The sequence below is a fragment of the Homarus americanus genome, unplaced genomic scaffold, assembly GCF_018991925.1.
Source record: "Homarus americanus isolate GMGI-L3 unplaced genomic scaffold, GMGI_Hamer_2.0 scaffold43152, whole genome shotgun sequence".
Taxonomy (NCBI): Eukaryota; Metazoa; Arthropoda; class Malacostraca; order Decapoda; family Nephropidae; genus Homarus; species Homarus americanus.
Genome location: NW_024720226.1, coordinates 120,496 through 140,674, shown reverse-complemented (window position 1 = coordinate 140,674; position 20,179 = coordinate 120,496). Strand labels below are relative to the sequence as shown.

General features: G+C 39.8%; 2 protein-coding genes and 1 long non-coding RNA gene across 3 annotated transcripts in view; all 3 read right to left on the bottom strand.

Moving 5' to 3' along the window:
- Positions 1–1,440, bottom strand: LOC121860465. The gene is made up of 2 exons (XM_042357624.1): positions 1,342–1,440; positions 1–600 (listed from the first exon to the last, which is right to left on the bottom strand). The coding sequence occupies exons 1-2, from the start codon at positions 1,351–1,353 to the stop codon at positions 145–147; spliced, it is 468 nt and encodes a 155-aa protein (XP_042213558.1). The 5' UTR covers positions 1,354–1,440; the 3' UTR covers positions 1–144.
- Positions 1,441–4,351: 2,911 nt separating this feature from the next.
- LOC121860464 lies at positions 4,352–6,124 on the bottom strand. Its single transcript, XR_006087876.1, has 2 exons — positions 5,431–6,124; positions 4,352–5,245 (listed from the first exon to the last, which is right to left on the bottom strand). It is a non-coding gene; the product is annotated as an uncharacterized LOC121860464 (long non-coding RNA).
- A 12,506-nt stretch (positions 6,125–18,630) lies between these two features.
- Positions 18,631–20,179, bottom strand: part of LOC121860456 — a 35,650-nt gene continuing 34,101 nt past the window's right edge. The window contains exon 3 of the mRNA XM_042357612.1: positions 18,631–19,376. Within this exon, the coding sequence (XP_042213546.1) occupies positions 18,744–19,376 (633 nt within the window). The 3' untranslated portion in view covers positions 18,631–18,743. The remainder of the gene's footprint in view (positions 19,377–20,179) is intronic.

The following is a 20,179-nucleotide window of genomic DNA, read 5'->3' as shown; positions in this document are numbered from 1 at the left end:
TTGGGCTAACAAAACTATAGACAGGAGCGTATCAGCCTGGAAGTAATGTCCTGCTTGGTGAATTAATGATAACACTCACTGAACCTGAACTTCAGGGCTCAAGATAGTCATGCCGACGGAGGAAACAAAGCCGTTTGCCACCATTTACTGAAACTTAATTTCGGGGATGACAATTTCTGGAACATACTGGGTGGCAGGAATCCTGACCTCTGGTATATTGGCAGGTGTAGGGAATAGCTCGGCTAGTTCCCTCATGATGTTTTGAGTCTTCATCAAGACGGCTTCCACATTGTCCACCTGCTGGAGCTGGTGTTCAACATCGATGTTTCCTAAAGTTGTGTCCCTCTCTTGCAATATCTGGCGGACCGTGGGGAGTATCGCTAGGTTGAACTGATGTACTCTGTCCACTGCCGAGGAGTCTGCGTTTTCTAGGGCTGACTTGATAGCCGGCAGGAACCTTCTGGTCAACTCGAAGGCCTCGATGATCTCCTGAGGATCCACGTTATCCGGAGTGTTATTGTTGTTGTTCATATTCCACCCGTTATTTCCCGTGGGGAAGGCTGTGGTCAGTCCCACCATAGTTACAAGACAAGCAAGAACCTGGAGTATGGAAAGGGTGATAAGTGTCTGTCAGTATACTTGGCACTGGAGACTGTGGGTCTGGTAAACTGCCTCATTCAAAGTGTTGTATTAAATAATTATATATTTATATTTTTTTGTGGCCAGGGAGATTACTATGAACTTACATAAAACATTAAAGAGTCTCTGTGTCCTGTACGCTACCGCTAAGTTCTGAACTGTCCCTGCCATTTTTTTGTTTTGGTAGCAACAATAACAAGTTTCAGAGTCGGTGAAGGTAATTTTTATCTACGAGTTGGTGTCACAGCTTAAGAATCAGACGGGACGGATGGGTGAAACCAATTCTCTGTTCTTTCTGTTTAGACCGGGAACATAAAAACTAGTATTAGGTTAGGTTACGTTACGTTAGGTTACGTACAGCCGGGAAGATGTATTTTTTTTCCTTTGAGGCCGTTTGTGGGGGTCTGATCTAAGAGTATTCGCGTGATGAACTTAGTTAATAAAACTCAACAATACAATACCAGTTGCTCTGTTTACGTGGCCTGATTTACTGTATGTTTAAGGCTCTTAGTTGTTGAATCACAAAAATACATTATATAGTCATAGTAGCAGCAACTACACTGGTTCTAACTTGAAGCGTGTACAATAGTGAGTTTCTGCAGGTAATATATTATCTCCTCTGGCCGGTGTCTCCTAGGCTCACTACACTAGGAGGACGCGTGTTGACAGAACGATGGAGATATAAGACCATATTATTCTCACCTGAAACTTCATCTTAGAATGGCACGGTGTCAGGAGCTTACAGCAAGTTGGTGTCTCAGATCAGAATACCAACATTCATCTGTTGTTCGATTTAAATAGCAAGTAGAGTTTGTCCTTAACGGGATATTGGAGTTACCTAACGTCAGCATACATGTCAAAATTATCTTGATTTTGTTGTCAATGGATGAAAAGAGTTCCGCAGCAGAAATATATCCAATAAATATAATCTTTAATGAACTTGCGACATAAATTATGTATTCAGTGTTGTGTTAGAGCGTTTAATATAGCATTTCATCAGCAGGTGATATAAGAAGCAACAGTGTTACCTTCAGGGGCAGTTTTTTCTGTATATCGTTGCCGAAGACCTTGGATGACGCCATTTATGTAACAGTCAGGAAGACAATTTTTTTATGATGTTTTATTTCTGATATGTTGAAATTTATTAATATTTTCTTCGTTATCTTTGTTTTTTTTTATTAATATGGATATCATTCTTCTTATTATTGATATCAATAGTATTAATGTTATTTTACTGAGAAGTTTAATCGTGTGTGTTTATAAAAACATGTTTCGTTAGGCTTTAATTTCCTGTTTAATTAACCATGTGGGATACTCGTACTTCGCGAATCAACGGTACAGGCCCCAGGTGATTCCGGGCTGCCAGGCGAGAGGAAGTGGTGAAGGAATTAAAGTAGGAGTACGGTAGCTAATATCTATGATTTAGTACAGGAATAATTGTGCTCACATGTAGAGAACGAGGCGGCAATAAACTGATCAACAGATTCGAGGAAGTAAACGAAGGAAGTGAACTCTGTTTTAATGATGTTAATACTGATGTAAACAATAACAGGTAGGGAATCTTGTGTATATAGGGAGTAACATTAACTATGATGTTAGTTATGACATAGATTATTAAAAGATAAGATAACCAAAAAAACAGCCTTTGAGAACACGGCTGCTGAAATGGTACGTATGGTGATTACTGTTGTACGGATCAGAAGTTTAGACACTGTCAGGAAATAGAACAAGGAGGCTGGAGGCCCTCTGAACTGTGTTGTGCAGGAGAATGCCAAAGATAAGTGGTACTGGTACAAGAATACTCTTTCTATCAGGCATAAATTATGATTAGAGAAGTATGAACAGATCATATTGTGTTCAGTAATACAATTGAAAAGCTGAGTTTATATGTATCAGAAAAAAAAAAGACTTATCCTGAAAGACAGTCACTTCAGGTTCACATTTTATTTCCTTCACCTTTATTAACTCCGCTGATAATTTTTTGGTCTCTTACTATTCTTATGTATCCCGGAGTCACATATGATTGTCAGCGGAGTATACGTGATGACACTAGACATCTGTTCATTCCCACACACCTTCATACCTGGGATATATTTTAAGAATTAATTAATATCTCCTCAAGTAAAAGACATATAGTAATTTTCTCTTTAATACCCCCCTCCCCTAACTCCGTCCCAAGGTCACTGCTTACGTTTGTGACAGTACGTGGTGAGTAGGTGGTCCGGGCTATGTGTTTGACACTTTTTGGGGGGCGTGGAGGTTGGCATTTGGATACAGACCACTTGTGTATACCAATTTTATACTGATCACCCCCCCCCTTCTCCCTTCGCCTCCCCCTCCACCTCCCCTCCCCTTCCCTTCCCTTACCCCTCCCCTTCCCCCTCCCCTCTCCCCTCCCCCCTTTCTTTCTCCGAGTGTTGCGTTAAATGCTGGGCTGTGCCTCAACTTGTTCGTTTTTTTTTATTCTTTCAATAATTAAGCACCGTAACTGTGGCTTGTTTCAGGATTGGGGCAACATTAAATACCAGACACGGATCTGGAACCGAGCATTTTCTATAGTAGGTATACGGGTACTGTTAGCTAAAGTAATGGGGTTATTTAAGGTTAGGTTAGGTTAAGTTAGGTTAGGTTAGGTTAGATTACAATATGTGAGGTTAGGGGACATAATGTTAAGTTAGGGATAGTTCAGGTTAGGTTCCAGTATGGGTTGTGGCTCAGAGATGAGTCAATACTGTACAGTCACAATATTCCGCATCAGAAAATCCATCCAAACATTATATTCATTTCCCACCGACAACCTTTACTTCACTCTTAAACTGTTAGGCCGGAGTATCTGCGGATATCCTGACTTCAAACTTGAAGCGTAATATTCTTGAGGATGGTCCCTGTGTGTGTGTGTGTGTGTATGTGTGTGTTATCGTTAAGATTATAATTTATCAATAGTTGTAGGCCCTGTGAGTAATTGTGAATAAAATAATTTCACACCTCACATTGAAATAATCATTCTTTTTACAAGCAAAACAATAAAAAAGGATCAGAAATATAAGTGGAAATGTATAAGTCCTAAATTAACACATGTTTCAATAGAACTGTTAAAGTACAAGTAGTTATCATTGGTTAAGTCAGAGTGTAGCTGCTGTAAGCTGCCCAAAATCCCGAATTTTCTTATTTTTTGATGTTCCGTTGTTTGAAAATTCTTTCTACTGTAAGTGGTTCTGTTTTCTTTGAACAAACTCGCACTTGAGGGAACAGAGAAAAGGCACTAATATTTCCAGTGTCTGGCCTCGGTGCAATTAACAGCGATGGCCGGTACTCTCGAGAACAAATATGTTTTAAGTATACAGTCTTGTGATAGATTTCGTCACTCTTGAATGAATATTTTGAAGCTGTGTGTCTGTTCTATCACCGATATGAAATGATTGCACCATCCACTGGACACCACCTGCCATTTTTATTTATTTTTATTTGTTTTTAAAAGCCTGCCTTAGCCTTTGATGTTTTCTAAGATTCAAATTGGTCCATTTAGAATTGTAAAACTAATTGTGTTGACAACTTGAAAGTCAACACACAATGCACACCACACAATGCACACCACACAATGCCACAATGCACACACACACACACACACACACACACACACACACACACACACACACACACACACACACACACACACACACACACACAAAATGCGTTGAGGATTAGTAATAACGAAGGTCTGTGACGTTTAATAGTAACATTAAGTTTTTCAAAGAACAACAAATGATGTTGTTTCTCACGGTGGACACATCTTGTGCTGGATTTTCCATTAGTTTTTACTTCCAAACTTTCATCAATATTAGAGAACATTAAATTGCATATTTTTTATATTTTTTATAATTGTGTTTAGAAGAGAATGTTTTTTACACATAATACTTCAAATATGCCCATAACCCATCTGGTATAACTCTAGTCTATTTTTAATTTACTGGAAAAACAGAATTTGCACTATGAAGTTCAGCAAATTATGTAACGGAAGAAATCTGGTTACTTATATTTAAAATTTTAGGCCTTACATACTGTAGATCTTCCACGTATGTTATGGATCTTGACACTCCTACTGAGTCTTGATTTCGGGAATGATGATTTCCGGGACAAGTTTGGTCGCTGGAATCTTAACCTCTGGGATAGTAATGTCTGGCACAAACTCATTGTCGAAGGTCGGAAACTCCGGGATCTGAGGAGGGGGGAATGTCGTAGGTGGTGGGAAGCTGTTTATAACATCAGTCAAGGCTTGCAGGAAGGGAGGCAAAAAGCGCTCTGCGGCTTTTTGCTGGCGGTTGCGGTACTCCCTTTCCTTCGAATTTTTAGCTTTGTCGACGGCTGATTGACCTAGAGGAATAAAGCTGAGAGCCACATTGTTCATCCTCTCCAAGGGCGTGCCTTCCTGGTCGGTGAGGGAGGCACTCAGGGTGGGCAGAAATTCGAAAATAGTGTCGATCGTTTTCTCGTTGATGAGAGCAAGGGGTCCTGGTACTGGTTGTTGATTCACTTCTTGATCGGTGGCCTGTTGAGGACGCCCCTCACCAATGGTCACTCCAGCAACACCCAACACAAACACGAGAATCTGTAACAATAGAGAACAACATAACCTATATTATTTGTATCAAACACCTTTTATTAACATTGATACAAATAATAAGTTCAGATCAGTAATCGGTATTGAAGACGGCCAATGATGGTTCTTATCAACTACATGACTAATATTACTGACCAGAGCTGTATAGTGGTAAAGGGTGAACCATGACTCACCTTTTAAGTGGATCTGTACTAGTCTTGTTCTGTCACCACATGTTACACTCATCACATTGTTACGGTCACTACATTGTTACGGCCCCTTCATAGTTTTAATCACCGTAATGCGTACAGTCACCTTATAATTATTTCCTTTGTTTGTTCACCATTAATTCTGGGTTAACCATGAAGTGCCAAGCCGTCAGCTGTTTAATAACAAGAAGGAAACACACATCAGGAGACCCAACTACGAACACACGGACAGAGGCGTGTTATTATTATGAATCTTCTATCTACAGTAAATGGCAGTTTTAGTAGGCGTTTATCCGTTTGTCCGTTCCTTCTGTCAGTCTGGTTGATGTCCGTCCGTCCGTTTGGGTTGATGTCCGTCCGTCCGTCTGGGTTGATGTCCGTCCGTCTGGGTTGATGTCCGTCCGTTCGCCTTCACTTCCTTCTGTTTCTTTATTCTTGTTTAAAAATTTCCTTTACGGTCGTGAAGAAAACTTTTCAGTGATCAAGGGATATATACATATACACTCTTGGTTAAGGGATATACATATACACTCTTGGTTAAGGGATATACATATACACTCTTGGTTAAGGGATATACATATACACTCTTGGTTAAGGGATGTACATATACACTCTTGGTTAAGGGATGTACAATGTCCAGTGTTTGGTCAGAATGAAAACTGATATACACTAAGGCCGACAACAGTAGGACACATTAATACACTGTGGCTACCTTATATATATACACTTCGATTTCTTTTTCTTAGGGTGCCTAGTGTCACATTTAATGAAATTTCACTATTTAGGAAACTAGATGATATTTTGTGTTTAGATTTTTTTAGTACAATTTTCTGAGTCTTGGATGGGTTATTTGATGTGATCAGTTAAATAAAGGAAGGTAATTCTAAAAGATTTGTTGTGAATTTTTTCGTGTAAAGCGAAATCTGGCATGTGATAACTTATCTTGACCTAAGTTATCAGGCCAACTGGCTTTGGCACTTTCCATAACGAGTTCAGTTGATCTGAAACTTCAAATGACGATGATTGCAAATACTGGTGTTGTATATATATATATATATATATATATATATATATATATATATATATATATATATATATATATATATATATATATATATATATATATATATATATATATATATATATATATATATATATATACATATATATATATATGCTGATAACCACAAGGAAAGAATAGGTAACACTTTTAAGTTCAGTATTTATAGAAAACCTACTAATGTGTGTGTTCATATATTCATTATTATTCTGCCCACCATAATAGACTCAAACAGTCAGTATTTTTAACAATGTTTTTACGTGCTCTGAGAATTTGCAGTCCGGAATTCATTGATGAGGAATATAAATATATCTAAAATATTGGCTCAAACCTTAAATACCCCAGATCTTTCATAGACAAATGCCTAAACATTACTAAGAAAACTTTTTATAGAACTGATCCCAAGCCCACCCATGACCATAAGAATATCTTAATATTACCATTTCGCAAAAATTTCTCACACATTCCTTTGCAACTAAAAACCTGGAACGTCAATGTGGCATTTAAAAACTCATGCACTGTTAAACAAATGTTAATCAAGAACTCCCCCAACAACACAATTGGTTGCATTTATAAAGTTCCTTGCAAGGAACGTAATATGTTTTACTTAGGCCAGACAGGTAAAGATCTTGTAACTAGACTTAAACAACATAAATATAGTGTTAGGACAGGCCAGGAATCCAATGCTCTGTTTGTTCATTTGAGGGATAACAAGCATTGCATTGACTGGGATAATGCCTCCTCAATATTACCTTGTAATTCAATTGATAGTAGGAACATCATAGAATCTAATCTCATTAAACATACGGAAGCATTGAACATGAATTTGAGTAATGGCATGTACAAACTGGACAATTTTGTAATTAAGAAGATTTGTAACCAGGTGAGAAGGTTGGGTCACCTTACCCTCTGACCTGACTACCGACCGTTGCGGTACTATTTAAAGATTAGTAGGGTCATTACCTAATACCTGACCATTGTGGACCTGGTCTCACCCTCTTCTGTATATATACACCTTGTTTTGTACTTCTCTTTAGTCTGTACTCACCCCTGAAGATGTGAATTACACGAAAGCGCTTGGGAACTTCGCGCACCTACAGTGATTTACTTGCATATATATATATATATATATATATATATATATATATATATATATATATATATATATATATATATATATATATATATATATATATATATATATATATATGTATATATATATATATATATATATATATATATATATATATATATATATATATATATATATATATATATAAGAACATAAGAAAATAAGGAGTCTACAATAGGCCGGTTGGCCTGTGCATGGCAGCTCCTGTCGAGAGTTACTACCACTCTCTATCATCCATGAATCTATCTAGCCTCCTTTTGAAACTTTCCAGAGTTCCCGCACTTACTATAAAGTTGCTAAGCTTGTTCCACTCGTCCACCACCCTATTTGTGAACCAGTTTCTTCCTATCTCCCTCCTAAACCTAAACTTATCCAACTTGAATCCGTTGCTCCGAGTCCTATCCTGCTCGGATATTATAAGAACTTTATCTATATCCCCTTTATTGATTCTTTTCACCCACTTAAATACTTCTATCATATCTCCCCGCACTCTTCGTCTTTCTAGGGAATGCAAGTTAAGTTTCTTTAGCCTATCCTGATATGGAAGGTTTCTAAGTCCCGGAATCATTTTTGTCATTCTTCGCTGCACCGACTCTAGTGAATTTATATCCATTCTATAATAGGAGCACCAGAACTGAACCGCATAATGCAGCCACAAGGAAACAAGAAAACACGAAGTTCCCAAGCGCTTTCATGTAATTCACATCTTCAGGGGAGAGTACAGACAAAAGAGAAATACTTGCCAAGGCTAATATATACAGTAGGTCAGTGCTTCTCAAACTCTCTGATGTGGCGGACCGGCAGGTTTTTTCCAATGTGCCAGGGATCGGTACCATATTTGTGTCATATTATTATTTGTTTACGATCCGAGAAAATATTATTTGAACATTCGTAGTAATATTAATTTATGCCGGAAAAATATAATGAATATAATAAAAGTTGACTTTTTTTTTTGTAAACAAGTATTACAATATAAATAAAAATATTAAAAAATCAAACTAACAAAGCCTTCTAACAAAGATATCATAAACATTTGTTAATATAGGTGATAAAATGAAAATTTATAATGAATAAAGTAGGTTAAAATAAAATTATATATTTTAGTTATTTTAAACCCCAATGCATAAAGACGTTAAAACAAAGATTGAAAGGAATGACACTCATGGTTGAGAAGCCAGTCTCGCAGAGGTAGGTTGAAGGAAATGGGAGAAGAGTTTTCAGAGCAATTTCACTAAGCTCGGGATATTCTGTTTTGTTTCGAAACTCATCTTCAATCCTTCGTCAGCAGCCAGCTCCAACAATTTATCCTCCATAGTAACACTTGAGTCATCTCTCAATGACATAAACGGATTTCGGATCCATTCATTCCCTTTCCGTGGGTCTTCTTCTGCTGGAAAGTAATGCTGAAAACGTTCTGCCAAATTCATCAAGTGTTCTCTGATGACAATTCGTAGAGATGTAACATTAAGGTCTTCGCCTGCATCGGCGATGACTGCCGCTAATTGGTGAAACATGTCATAACAATCTCTTGGCACTCTACTCTTCCGTGCTTCTAGCTTTCGTTTTTGTCCGTCGATCTTGTCTGCCATTGTAAAACACGAAGCCATCCTTCTCTGCCTGGAGGTGTTGAGATCATTAAAGATGGCAAAGATATCAGCCAAATTAGCCAGCTTGGCTAGCCAATCCACTTCTCGGAACAATTGTGACCAATTTGGTTTTTTGTCCTGAAGAAACTCGGCAAGCTCGTTTCGTAGCTCAAATACTCTTGACAGGACTTTTCCCCTCGATAACCAACGTACATCGGCATGCAATAGGAGCTGTTTATGATCAGCTCCCATAACATCACATAATGCAGTGAATAGTCTCGAATTTAAAGCATTTGCCTTTACATGGTTCACAAATTTTACAACCTCACTGAGCACATTGTTTAGTTCTGTTGACAGTTTTTTTTGTTGCAAGACTTTCTCGGTGAAGGAAGCACTGCGTCGACTTGCATTCTGGGGCAAGCTCCTTGATCTGGGTAACCACTCCCGAATGCCGTCCTATCATTGCGGCAGAGCCATCAGAACATACGCCTACACAAAACTTGAAATCCAACCCACATTTGTTAACGATGTAGTCGCTCACAGTCTTGAACACTTCAGAACTAGTTGTTTTTGTTGGTAGTGAAGCAGAGAAAAAACTCTTCCTTCAAATCACCCTCATGTTCAAAGCGCACATACACCAGCAGAATTGCCATATTATTAACGTTTGTACATTCATCAAGATGCAAAGAAAAGTACTTTGCTAATTTAATCTGTCCTGTGAGCTGATCTTCCATATCGTGAGCCAGATCGTGAATTCGTCGAGCTATAGTGTCATTTGAAAGTGGCACCTTGCCGCCGGCTCGCCCAGCATTTCCATGCAGACATCTTTATTACCGCTTATCACTAGCGTCTCACCGATTGTGTATGGCTTTTTAGCCTTAGCAACTCGAAATGCTACTTTATAAGAAGCCCGCAAAGCACAAGTACTTATGTGTGACACTTCAAAGATCTGTTTCTGACGGCCTTTTAAATCAACATGCTTTCTTTCAAAGAAGTCTTTCGTCTTTGAACTCATTTCTTTATTTTTGTATTTAAATGCCTCTTGGGGTTTGACGGCTTCATTGAGTCGTTAGCCAACGCATCTCTGCGGACCGGCAGCCGATGGCTCGCGTACCGGCTCCTGTCCGCGTACCACCACTTTGAGTAGCACTGGTTAAGAATTATCCAAGGGTTTCATCCTCCAATTTAATGTCCTCTTTGCTGAATCACCCTGTATATCGAGGATAATCCCGCTGTTAATGTGAAAAGAATGTGTTACTGGTTAGTGCCGCGCTAAGCCAAAGGGCGGGGTGGGGAGGGGGGAAACTTAGTGGTTACTCTGTCACGGTGTATGGTGGGATGGTTGTCCGGGCCCTATCTCAGGTACGTTTGTGAGCTAGGAAGGTGAAATTCTGACCCACTCCGTCTCCAGGCGTCGCATGAGGTGTGGGGCGGTGCACACTTATATAGTAGGCTCCCTCTTTCACTCTCCTAGACACAGTAGACTACTTCTAGAGCTATAACAATATATATTTTTTTGGGGTGAAATGGATTCGGTTGCAATTATCGAGCGCAAAAAAGTAAAAACAAGCTACTTGCTTTTTTTATGTTTGTCTGAAAGAGTCCAGCAGGTGTGTGTGTGTGTGTGTGTGTGTGTGTGTGTGTGTGTGTGTGTGTGTGGGTTTGTGTGTGTGTGTGTGTGTGTGTGTGTGTGTGTGTGTGTGTGTGTGTGTGTGTGTGTGTGGTGTGTGGGTTTGTGTGTGTGTGTGTGTGTGTGTGTGTGTGTGTGTGTGTGTGTGTGTGTGTGTGTGTGATGCTGCAGATGATGGACAAAATAATTCCATACGTAGCTTGATTGCTGACATTAATATATATTACTACCGTATGCTTTAACAACTTTGATTAGTAACTACACAAGTCATCAACAATACAAAATTAAAGAGAGATGCATCCCGTTGGTTGTGGACAAAATAAAGTAGGTTAGTACACGAGGAGTCAGGGTTCAGGAACGGTGAAGGTGTAAACTGACACAAAGGCTGTTGTGGCACTTTTACCTCTGAGTTGTAATAATTGTCAAGGTTAGAAAACAAGTAAGGTGCGTCATACGTCAACACTGGTAGCCAAACTGGAACCGCTCCATCCACAGATGTTATTGTAGCTCTGTGAGGCAGTGAAGTTCAGTGTCACAAGGTAACTGGGAAGCTGATGTGTTATGGTGAATTACTAATAAACGGAACGTGCGCAGAATAACTAATTTTCAAATGTTAGAGAAATGTTTGTTTTCTGTCCAAAATTGATCTTAAAGTAAGAATACAACTGACTGGAGGGAGTGATCCGAGTGTCTTTGAGGGACGCTGCCGCTCTCCCTATTTAATTTATCTTAAAAGACGACACTTGACAGGCAAAATGACAACATCAGATGGTGAAGATATGAACAACAAATGAGCCATGCTTACCTTCACGTATGTTACTGGGCAAGTCTTTTTATGAAGGCGTTGAAAAGTACCCGAGGAAGGTTTGTGAGAGGCCAAGCCGCAAATGTCTTGGTTAGATTGGCTACAGGTTTTTATACAATGGCAGGATTGGATACGCCACGGTCATTTTCAGGATATCGTAAAAAAAGTTGTGGTAAGACCTTCATGCATAGGCCTCATATGGTTAATGGAGGTTACGACTCTACTTAAGCGGCTGTGAAAATGAGGCCAACAAAAAAATAAAGTTATGGATTCACTCTTCACTACCTTATGTGCGTAAAACATTATAGTTACACATAGCAAAAGTCAATAGTCAAGTAATTTTTGTGGTTAAATGCAGACAAGTCGCTTATTGATGTTCTGCTGCAGACTGCCTAGCTTCTTGAACTCGTTAGTGCAGAGGTTTATAGCTCACGACTAGAGAACACCAGAGATTGTTTAACTTCTGTCCAAATGTCCAAAACAACAAGTTTACTCATTAGGTCAATCATTAAAGTCTTCCACGGTATCAGAAAACTTTGTAAGTAGTTCTTGTGTTTAAAAAAAAAGCCAACTGAAGCTCAAAAAAACTCGTAGGATTTTTTGTGGACATTTATTTTAGTGTCACGTCAGTAGAGCAACAGCTGAGTGAATTCAATCATTGCGATTCAACTTTGTGAGGATTACTGTATATATAGGACACCACCCGGCACAGTATTTTTCAGTTAACAAATCATTCTCATCAAGTTTAAGTTAGAAACGAACACCATTATCCTAGCAGTAAGGCTTAACACAGGAGGGTGTCGGCCAACATGTTTCTTCTTCCCGTGGCCTTAATTTTTACTTGTTCACCATTTCCGTAGAAGGACTAGTCTGAATGTATTGCTCACACACACACATACACACACATGAGAACCGTGCATATAGAAATTTCCAATTATATACACTGCCGCCGCGTATATAGCCGACATGAAAAAGAAAGTATCCTGTGTGCAAGAATGTGCAAATGTAGCCATGTGTGTGTGTGTGTGTGTGTTTGTGTGTGTGTGTGTGTGTGTGTGTGTGTGGGTGTGTGTGTGTGTGTGTGTGTGTGTGTGTAGTCATGCGTGTGTGTGTAATCTAGAAATGTTTGTCAACCCAACGAGGCACACAGGCAAATCAGAGCACGGAATTTGTCTCCCTAGCCAGTGCTTTTTTATCAAATCAAAAATTTCGTATAACAAACAATCAAGAGTTTTAGTGGGTATAAATATTTGTGAAGGACTGACTTTGTGGGGAAACGTAATAATGATAATAATAATAATAATAATAATAATAATAAATACAAATTATAGTAATTATTATAAGATTTTACCCGCAATACAATGTAGAATACTTTACATATCCCTCAACTGTGTTCTCCCCCCCCCAAAAAAAAAATAATAAAATAACAATGAATAAAAAAATAGGTCGGCGCCTTTAGATCACTTCAAAAAGAAAAGAAAAAAAAGACGAATATATAATACAAAGAGCTAATGAGTATGCAAATATTTGTCCGAGTGATAATTATAATCAGCCAGCACTACGGGAGGTGGAAAAAAATTATCCCACCACTTATATTATTCCATGTAAATGAGTATGCAGATTAAGGGACCAAATTGCGCATCGTTAATGAGGGTCAATTAGCGGATGAATCATAGGATCACATTTCTTATAAAGGAGATCGAATAATTTACCTTTGATAATTAGGATGATTAATACACTGAAAATGGGACATTATATTCCTAATTAATTAATTATACCTTGAGGAATTCAGGTGTTGCTTTTCTGCAGGAGATAGATAGATAGCTAGATAGATAGATTGATAGATATAAGGATGAATGGCATGATGGATAGATAGATTAATAGATAGAAAGATATGTTTGGATAAATAAATAATAGACAAATTAATGAAAAAAATACGAATGGTTGAATGTAGAGAGAGAGATTAATACATATACGCCCATTTAATTTCTTAATTTGTTCCGTCCTGTCTACTGTACGTTTGGTCTCTATAATTCATCTGATTATTATTAATTATTTTTCCCTTCCAAACAGATAGGCTACTTACTAGACTTAAGTACGATGATTATAGTGGTCGTGGTGGTGGTGGTGGTGGTGTGATGGTGGTGTGATGGTAGTGGTGTTGGTGGTGGTGGTGGTGGTGTTTAATTGTTGTGATGGTGGTGTAGTGGTGGTGTTGGTGTGGTGATGGTGGTGTGGTGATAGTGTTGGTGAGTGGTGTGATGTGGTAGTGGTGTTGGTGGTGAGTGTTGGTGGTGGTGTGATGTGGTGATGGTGTTGGTGGTGTTATGATGGTGGTGTAGTGGTGGTGGTGTGGTGATGGTGGTGTGGTGATCTCTCGTGTCAGGGGATTGGGAGGCAGCGGTCATGCAGAAACCAATTTGTATGGGGATAACAATTGCACCTAGGGGAGGGAATGGGGAGGAAGGATGTGTGGGCTGGGGAGGAATGTGCGGGCAGGGGAGGGTGGAGTTGTTGGGGGAGGGAATGTGTGAACCAGAGGGGGGGATTGTGGGGGGAGTGGGGGAGGGAATGTGGGGGACAGGGAGTTGTGGGCAGGAAGGGACTATATATGGCAGGGAAGGAAGGAATTTGGGGGAGGGTTAGGGGAATATGTGGGCCGGGGAGAATGTATGTGCTAGAAAGGTGGCATGTGGGCTTGAGAGGGAAAGGGTGAGCGAGGAGAGAGGGTGTTTGTGAGGGTGGGTTATTTAAGGCCCTGGGGAGGCAAGGTATGGGAGCTGAAGGATGTAGCTGGAAACTCATGAATTTACGTGATGAGGTGAGTTGGTGGCTTAGAGGCATCAACTGTGTCCACTGATGGTGTGTGTCAACGGGAGGCGACCTTCAGTGAGACTACAAGTATGATTTTGTATGTCTAGAGTGATGGTGATAGTAGCGGAGGGGGAATAGATGGAAGAGAGGAGGATAAAACAGGTTTATAAGGGTGGAGCAGGGTGTGTAGGTATGGGGTAGTGACTATGTGGGATAGAGTGGTTAAGGGCATGGTCCCGGTTGAGTGGTTAGTAATAATGACAGGAGCTCCGTCGGGTGTTGTGACAATGGAAGTAGAGAGGAGAAAGTAACTGAGGGGTGGATACAGTCCCTGAGGAACTCCACCTTCCCTTCCCTTCTCACCTTCTTTAATGCCTCAAGATTTAGGTGACCTTAAAGGTTGTCGTTATTATTTTTTTTGTGTGTTTTCAATCCTAATTTTCCGCTGGAGAGGAAAGATTATCTAGAATTATTTTTTCACCGTTTACTCTTTTCTCATCTCTTCTGGGTTCAGCTGTCCATAAGGTTTGAGTGTATTAATGGACTTTCGTTTTTCTTGTTTCTAATTGGTGACGTTTCATGCTTAGAGGAAATAAGTCTTGCTCGATTTGTAAACATGAGACTTTGATGAAAACTATACTAAGATGAGAATTGAACATTAAAACGCTGCCTTCTCTTCCCTGGTCATGTAAACAGTTACTACAATTTCTTCATAGACTCACAACATTATGTCAGTATTGGCGTTAAGGACTGACTCTGTATACTCTTGATATTAACTCGGGATATGAAGTGTAAATAATAATAAATAATAATTAACGGTTTATTGAAAGAGCTTGGCAGCCAGAATGCTGAAAATATACAGTGACATATTTGGGGAATGGGTTTCGAATTACAAATAATATACAATAACATAAGTGATACAAATAAGATATATAATAACTAGATGGGGAAAAGCTCAAACTACAGTGCATTTCAACATAGTGACAGTGCAAAGTAGTATTTACTGGGAGTGAATACACTGGTTTATTACAAGTTATTGATAATTTTACAATGGTTGGGACTGGGCTGTTCTTATAGCGATCAGTTCATATGTACGGGCTGGATGCGTTGTGGTGTCGAACAGCAATTCTCGGGCTAGGGATCTCAGGTGGTAGAGCCGGTGTCGAGGATGGTGTAGAAGCCTACCAAATTTGCAGATGAGGTCGTGGTGATGGTCAGTGAGAGTCGAAAGGGTCAGTGTGTTGAGCGCTTCTTGATATGTGGAGTAGGAAGGGGAGAGAATAATCTTGCGTGTGTGTGTGTGTGTGTGTGTGTGACACCTCTACCATTACCTCGCTCTCCTCCCTCACACTAACCAAGGGAGAGTAGAGATAATGGACAGATAATTAGTTAAAGTAATAAAGAGGATAAATTGGTACCCCAGCGTGAGTTGAGTTGATAAAAACATTAATTTTCAACACCCAGGCATAAGAGGGGAGGAGTTGAATTACCTCTAGGTGATAAAAAAAGACCCTGGGTGACTACGCATGTCTATAGGTAAACTCTCTCTTGTTGCCGACTTGGTAAAGCTGTGTTATTTTTTGTTGAATGCTTCCGAGATGTTGTTTTTATTGACTGAATGACTGATCAGGTTATATAGATGGTTAGGAGGCATTTTTCGAGGTTAAGAGATAACCCAGGAAGTTAATAAAATGTGTCAGAGCTGTTTTTGTGATGATTTGACATTTACGTGTAAGTAGACCTTCCCGTACGTCGGGTATCAATGGCCCCTTTTTTATTATTTTTAAACCAGGTCATGTGAGTGTCTTATGTACTGTATAATTCAGCTGAGTTACCTGGCTTCGTCTGGGTAGAGGGACAGGATATATTGCAGGACCATCCCCCTTGGGTATAGACCACACGCACCTCCCTACCAAATTTTTATTCTATGATGCCTTTTGTATGTGTGTGTGTGTGTCTGTCTGTATGTTCCTGACGAATTTCCACAGTTTTGAATAGAGCTGAAATTTTGTAGTGTGGGGCGGGTGGTTTAGGAATGGTTGTGCACTATCTCGACTATATAGTGTGCGAGTGCGTGTATATATATACCTGTGATTTCCTTAATTGTATTCCTATCCATTTGTCATTCTATATTAATTTAAATCACATACTTATATTTGTCAGTTTACGTATCTATAGTTTTGTCTTTTATCTCCTGATGAATTCCGATCGATCTATATCACATTTTGAGCGTACCTGACTCGGTGTCTTGCCCACAACCTGTACGACCTCAGGACTGTTGGTGTAAGTTCAAACATTGTGGTGAAATATTTTACCCGGGGCGTCAGGTTTGTGTTTAACGGTTGGTTACTTTGTGGTTATGTTGACGGAGGTACCAATTTAAGCTGCAGGTTTGTGGATTGACGGTTGGGTACTTTGTGGTTATGTTGACGGAGGTACCAATTTAAGCTGCAGGTTTGTGTTTGACGGTTGGTTACTTTGTGGTTATGTTGACGGAGGTACCAATTTAAGCTACAGGTTTGTGTTTGACGGTTGGGTACTTTGTTATGTTGACGGAGTAAATTTAAGCTGCAGGTTTGTGTTTGACGGTTGGTTACTTTGTGTTATGTTGACGGAGGTACCAATTTAAGCCTGGGTTTGTGTTTGACTGTGGTTACTGTGGTTATGTTGACGGAGGTACCAATTTAAGCTGCAGGTTTGTGTTTGACGGTTGGTTACTTTGTGGTTATGTTGACGGAGGTACCAATTAAGCTACAGGTTTGTGTTTGACGGTTGGTTACTTGTGGTTATGTTGACGGAGGTACCAATTTAAGCTACAGGTTTGTGTTGACGGTTGGTTACTTTGTGGTTATGTTGACGGAGGTACCAATTTAAGCTGCAGGTTTGTGTTTGACGGTTGGTTACTTTGTGGTTATGTGACGGAGGTACCAATTTAAGCTGAGTTTGTGTTTGACGGTTGTTACTTTGTGGTTATGTTGATGGAGGTACCAATTAAGCTGCAGGTTTGTGTTTGACGGTTGGTTACTGGTTATGTTGACGATAGTACCAATTTAAGCTGCAGGTTTGTGTTTGACGGTTGGTTACTTGTGGTTATGTTGACGGAGGTACCAATTAAGCTACAGGTTTGTGTTTGACTGTTGGTTACTTTGTGGTTATGTTGATGGAGGTACCAATTTGCTGCAGGTTTGTGTTTGACGTTGGTTACTTTGTGGTTATGTTGATGGAGGTACCAATTTAAGCTACAGGTTTGTGTTTGACGGTTGGTTACTTTGTGGTTATGTTGATGGAGGTACCAATTTAAGCTACAGGTTTGTGTTTGACGGTTGGTTACTTTGTGGTTATGTTGATGGAGGTACCAATTTAAGCTACAGGTTTGTGTTTGACGGTTGGTTACTTTGTGGTTATGTTGATGGAGGTACCAATTTAAGCTACAGGTTTGTGTTTGACGGTTGGTTACTTTGTGGTTATGTTGATGGAGGTACCAATTTAAGCTACAGGTTTGTGTTTGACGGTTGGTTACTTTGTGGTTATGTTGATGGAGGTACCAATTTAAGCTACAGGTTTGTGTTTGACGGTTGGTTACTTTGTGGTTATGTTGATGGAGGTACCAATTTAAGCTACAGGTTTGTGTTTGACGGTTGGTTACTTTGTGGTTATGTTGATGGAGGTACCAATTTAAGCTACAGGTTTGTGTTTGACGGTTGGGTACTTTGTGGTTATGTTTGAGGTATGTTAGGTTAGGTTAGTATAGAACTGTTAATCTAAACAAGGTAAGTTAGGCAAAGTTAGGTTAGGATACGTTACTTTAGATTAGGTTCAGAGACAGCAGAATTTTAGCGAACCTCGTAAGTCGCCACATCTGATCGCACACTGAATATCATGAGGTAAAAACCATTATTGAGACCTAAAGACTAAAATACAACAAGCACAGTGTTTGTATCTTTTCTTGAGAATCATAAAAACTCTTAGCTGGTATTGGTAGTGGTGTGCTTTATTTGTTTCTGCCTTTGCTGTGGCTACTAATGTATGAAAAAGAATATGAATGGAGGAATATTTTATTGACTAGTCTCCCCTGATACAATACATTACACTTTCGTACATATATAGAATAAGTACACTAGTTGGGGAGATCGATAGTCAAGAGAGATCATTAAGTTAATCATTATTCATTGACAATATTATTTACATTTATTAAAATTGTGTATGCAGGTACATTTTTTTATGGTGATAGGCGGTGTCGGCCAAGGTCGCTCACTTCTCTGGTATTTTGTTTAATCTACAATCTCAATTTTGGGAATGTTGGGGGCGAAGTCGTCGTCATCGAACTCAAAGAAGTCACCCAAGGGTCCCCTGAGGAGGGGGGGGGGTGAGGTGGGAACGTCGAAAGTGTCTACAATACTGACGACGTAATTCAAGACTGCTGGGACAAGTTCCTCGGCGTTCTCCAGTTCATTCATCTGGTTGCTACGTGGACCTCCAATGGACCTGTCCTCCACCACTCCCCGGGCCAGGGGCAGGAAGGACAGGATGATGTCTCGCATCTTTTCAGCCGCCGTGGCGTTGTTGTCCTTCGTCAGGGCCTTCGTCAGGGCGGGCAAGAACCCAACTGTGAACTTGATGATGTCGCGGGTGCTCAGCGTGTATGTGGACCAAGAGTCATCGCGATTAGGGTTGCTTTTAAACCTGACGTTCGCGGCCAAGAAGAGATTCTGGGGACTGGCGACGGACTTCTTCGGCGATCCTGCGGTGGAAATGGATGTCTCTCCGGTGGCGATTCTGTATTCCTGACAGCGTGACCTGGCAAGGGACGGGGTGTCGACCGTAGAGCCAGGGTACTGCCGTGTTACAGGGTCGCTTGGGGCCGCTGTAGTGAAAGCTATGAGGTTCACCAGACACAACAGGACCTGAGGCAGCAAGAGAACAATAATTAACACGGACATAAATACAAGTAAACGTGAAGATCTGTTAACATTATTAATTGAGGAACTCGCCAAGTAATCGAGTAATTTCAATATTTTGTAAGTTGGAATAGTAATACTCTATCCCTTGTATACACTCTAAGAGGGCACTGACAGACTGAGTGGCATGTATATATGCATATTAACATAATTTTTGATCACTGATGAACATACAATATCTACAGCACGGTTATTACAGCACACGTTATCTTCAACTCTAAATAACTAAACTAAATCAACAGCAAATGCGCATTACACAGCTACTCTTAACCAGGTAATCGTCAGTGTTAGAAATATACCACGAACTGGACGCGGGAGACTGACATGGTTTAATTCATCCTACTCTGGAGATTGACACTGTACTCAGGAATAAAAATATTTGACGTAATAAGTTATCTCATTGTACTCGGAGGTTGAATCGTACTCAAGGGGACAAAATACTTTTACTTAATTATTTCACCGTACTCAAGGGGTTAAATCTTACTGCTATGGTATAAAAGCCTCATTTGATGGTTTAGGTAGATACAGTACACTGAAACTTTTGCTCATTAACCTGGGGATACATAGGACCTTACCTAATTCGTCTTACATAAACAGGGAGAGAATTTACGAGGGACAACGAAAATGGCCCTGAAATGACGCCGATATTAGACTACTAACCCAGGCAAAGAGAGTGAAGAAAGATGTAACGTAGGATTATTTCAAAACACTTAGAGCCAATGAGAGTAGTCACAACTTACCACCGACTT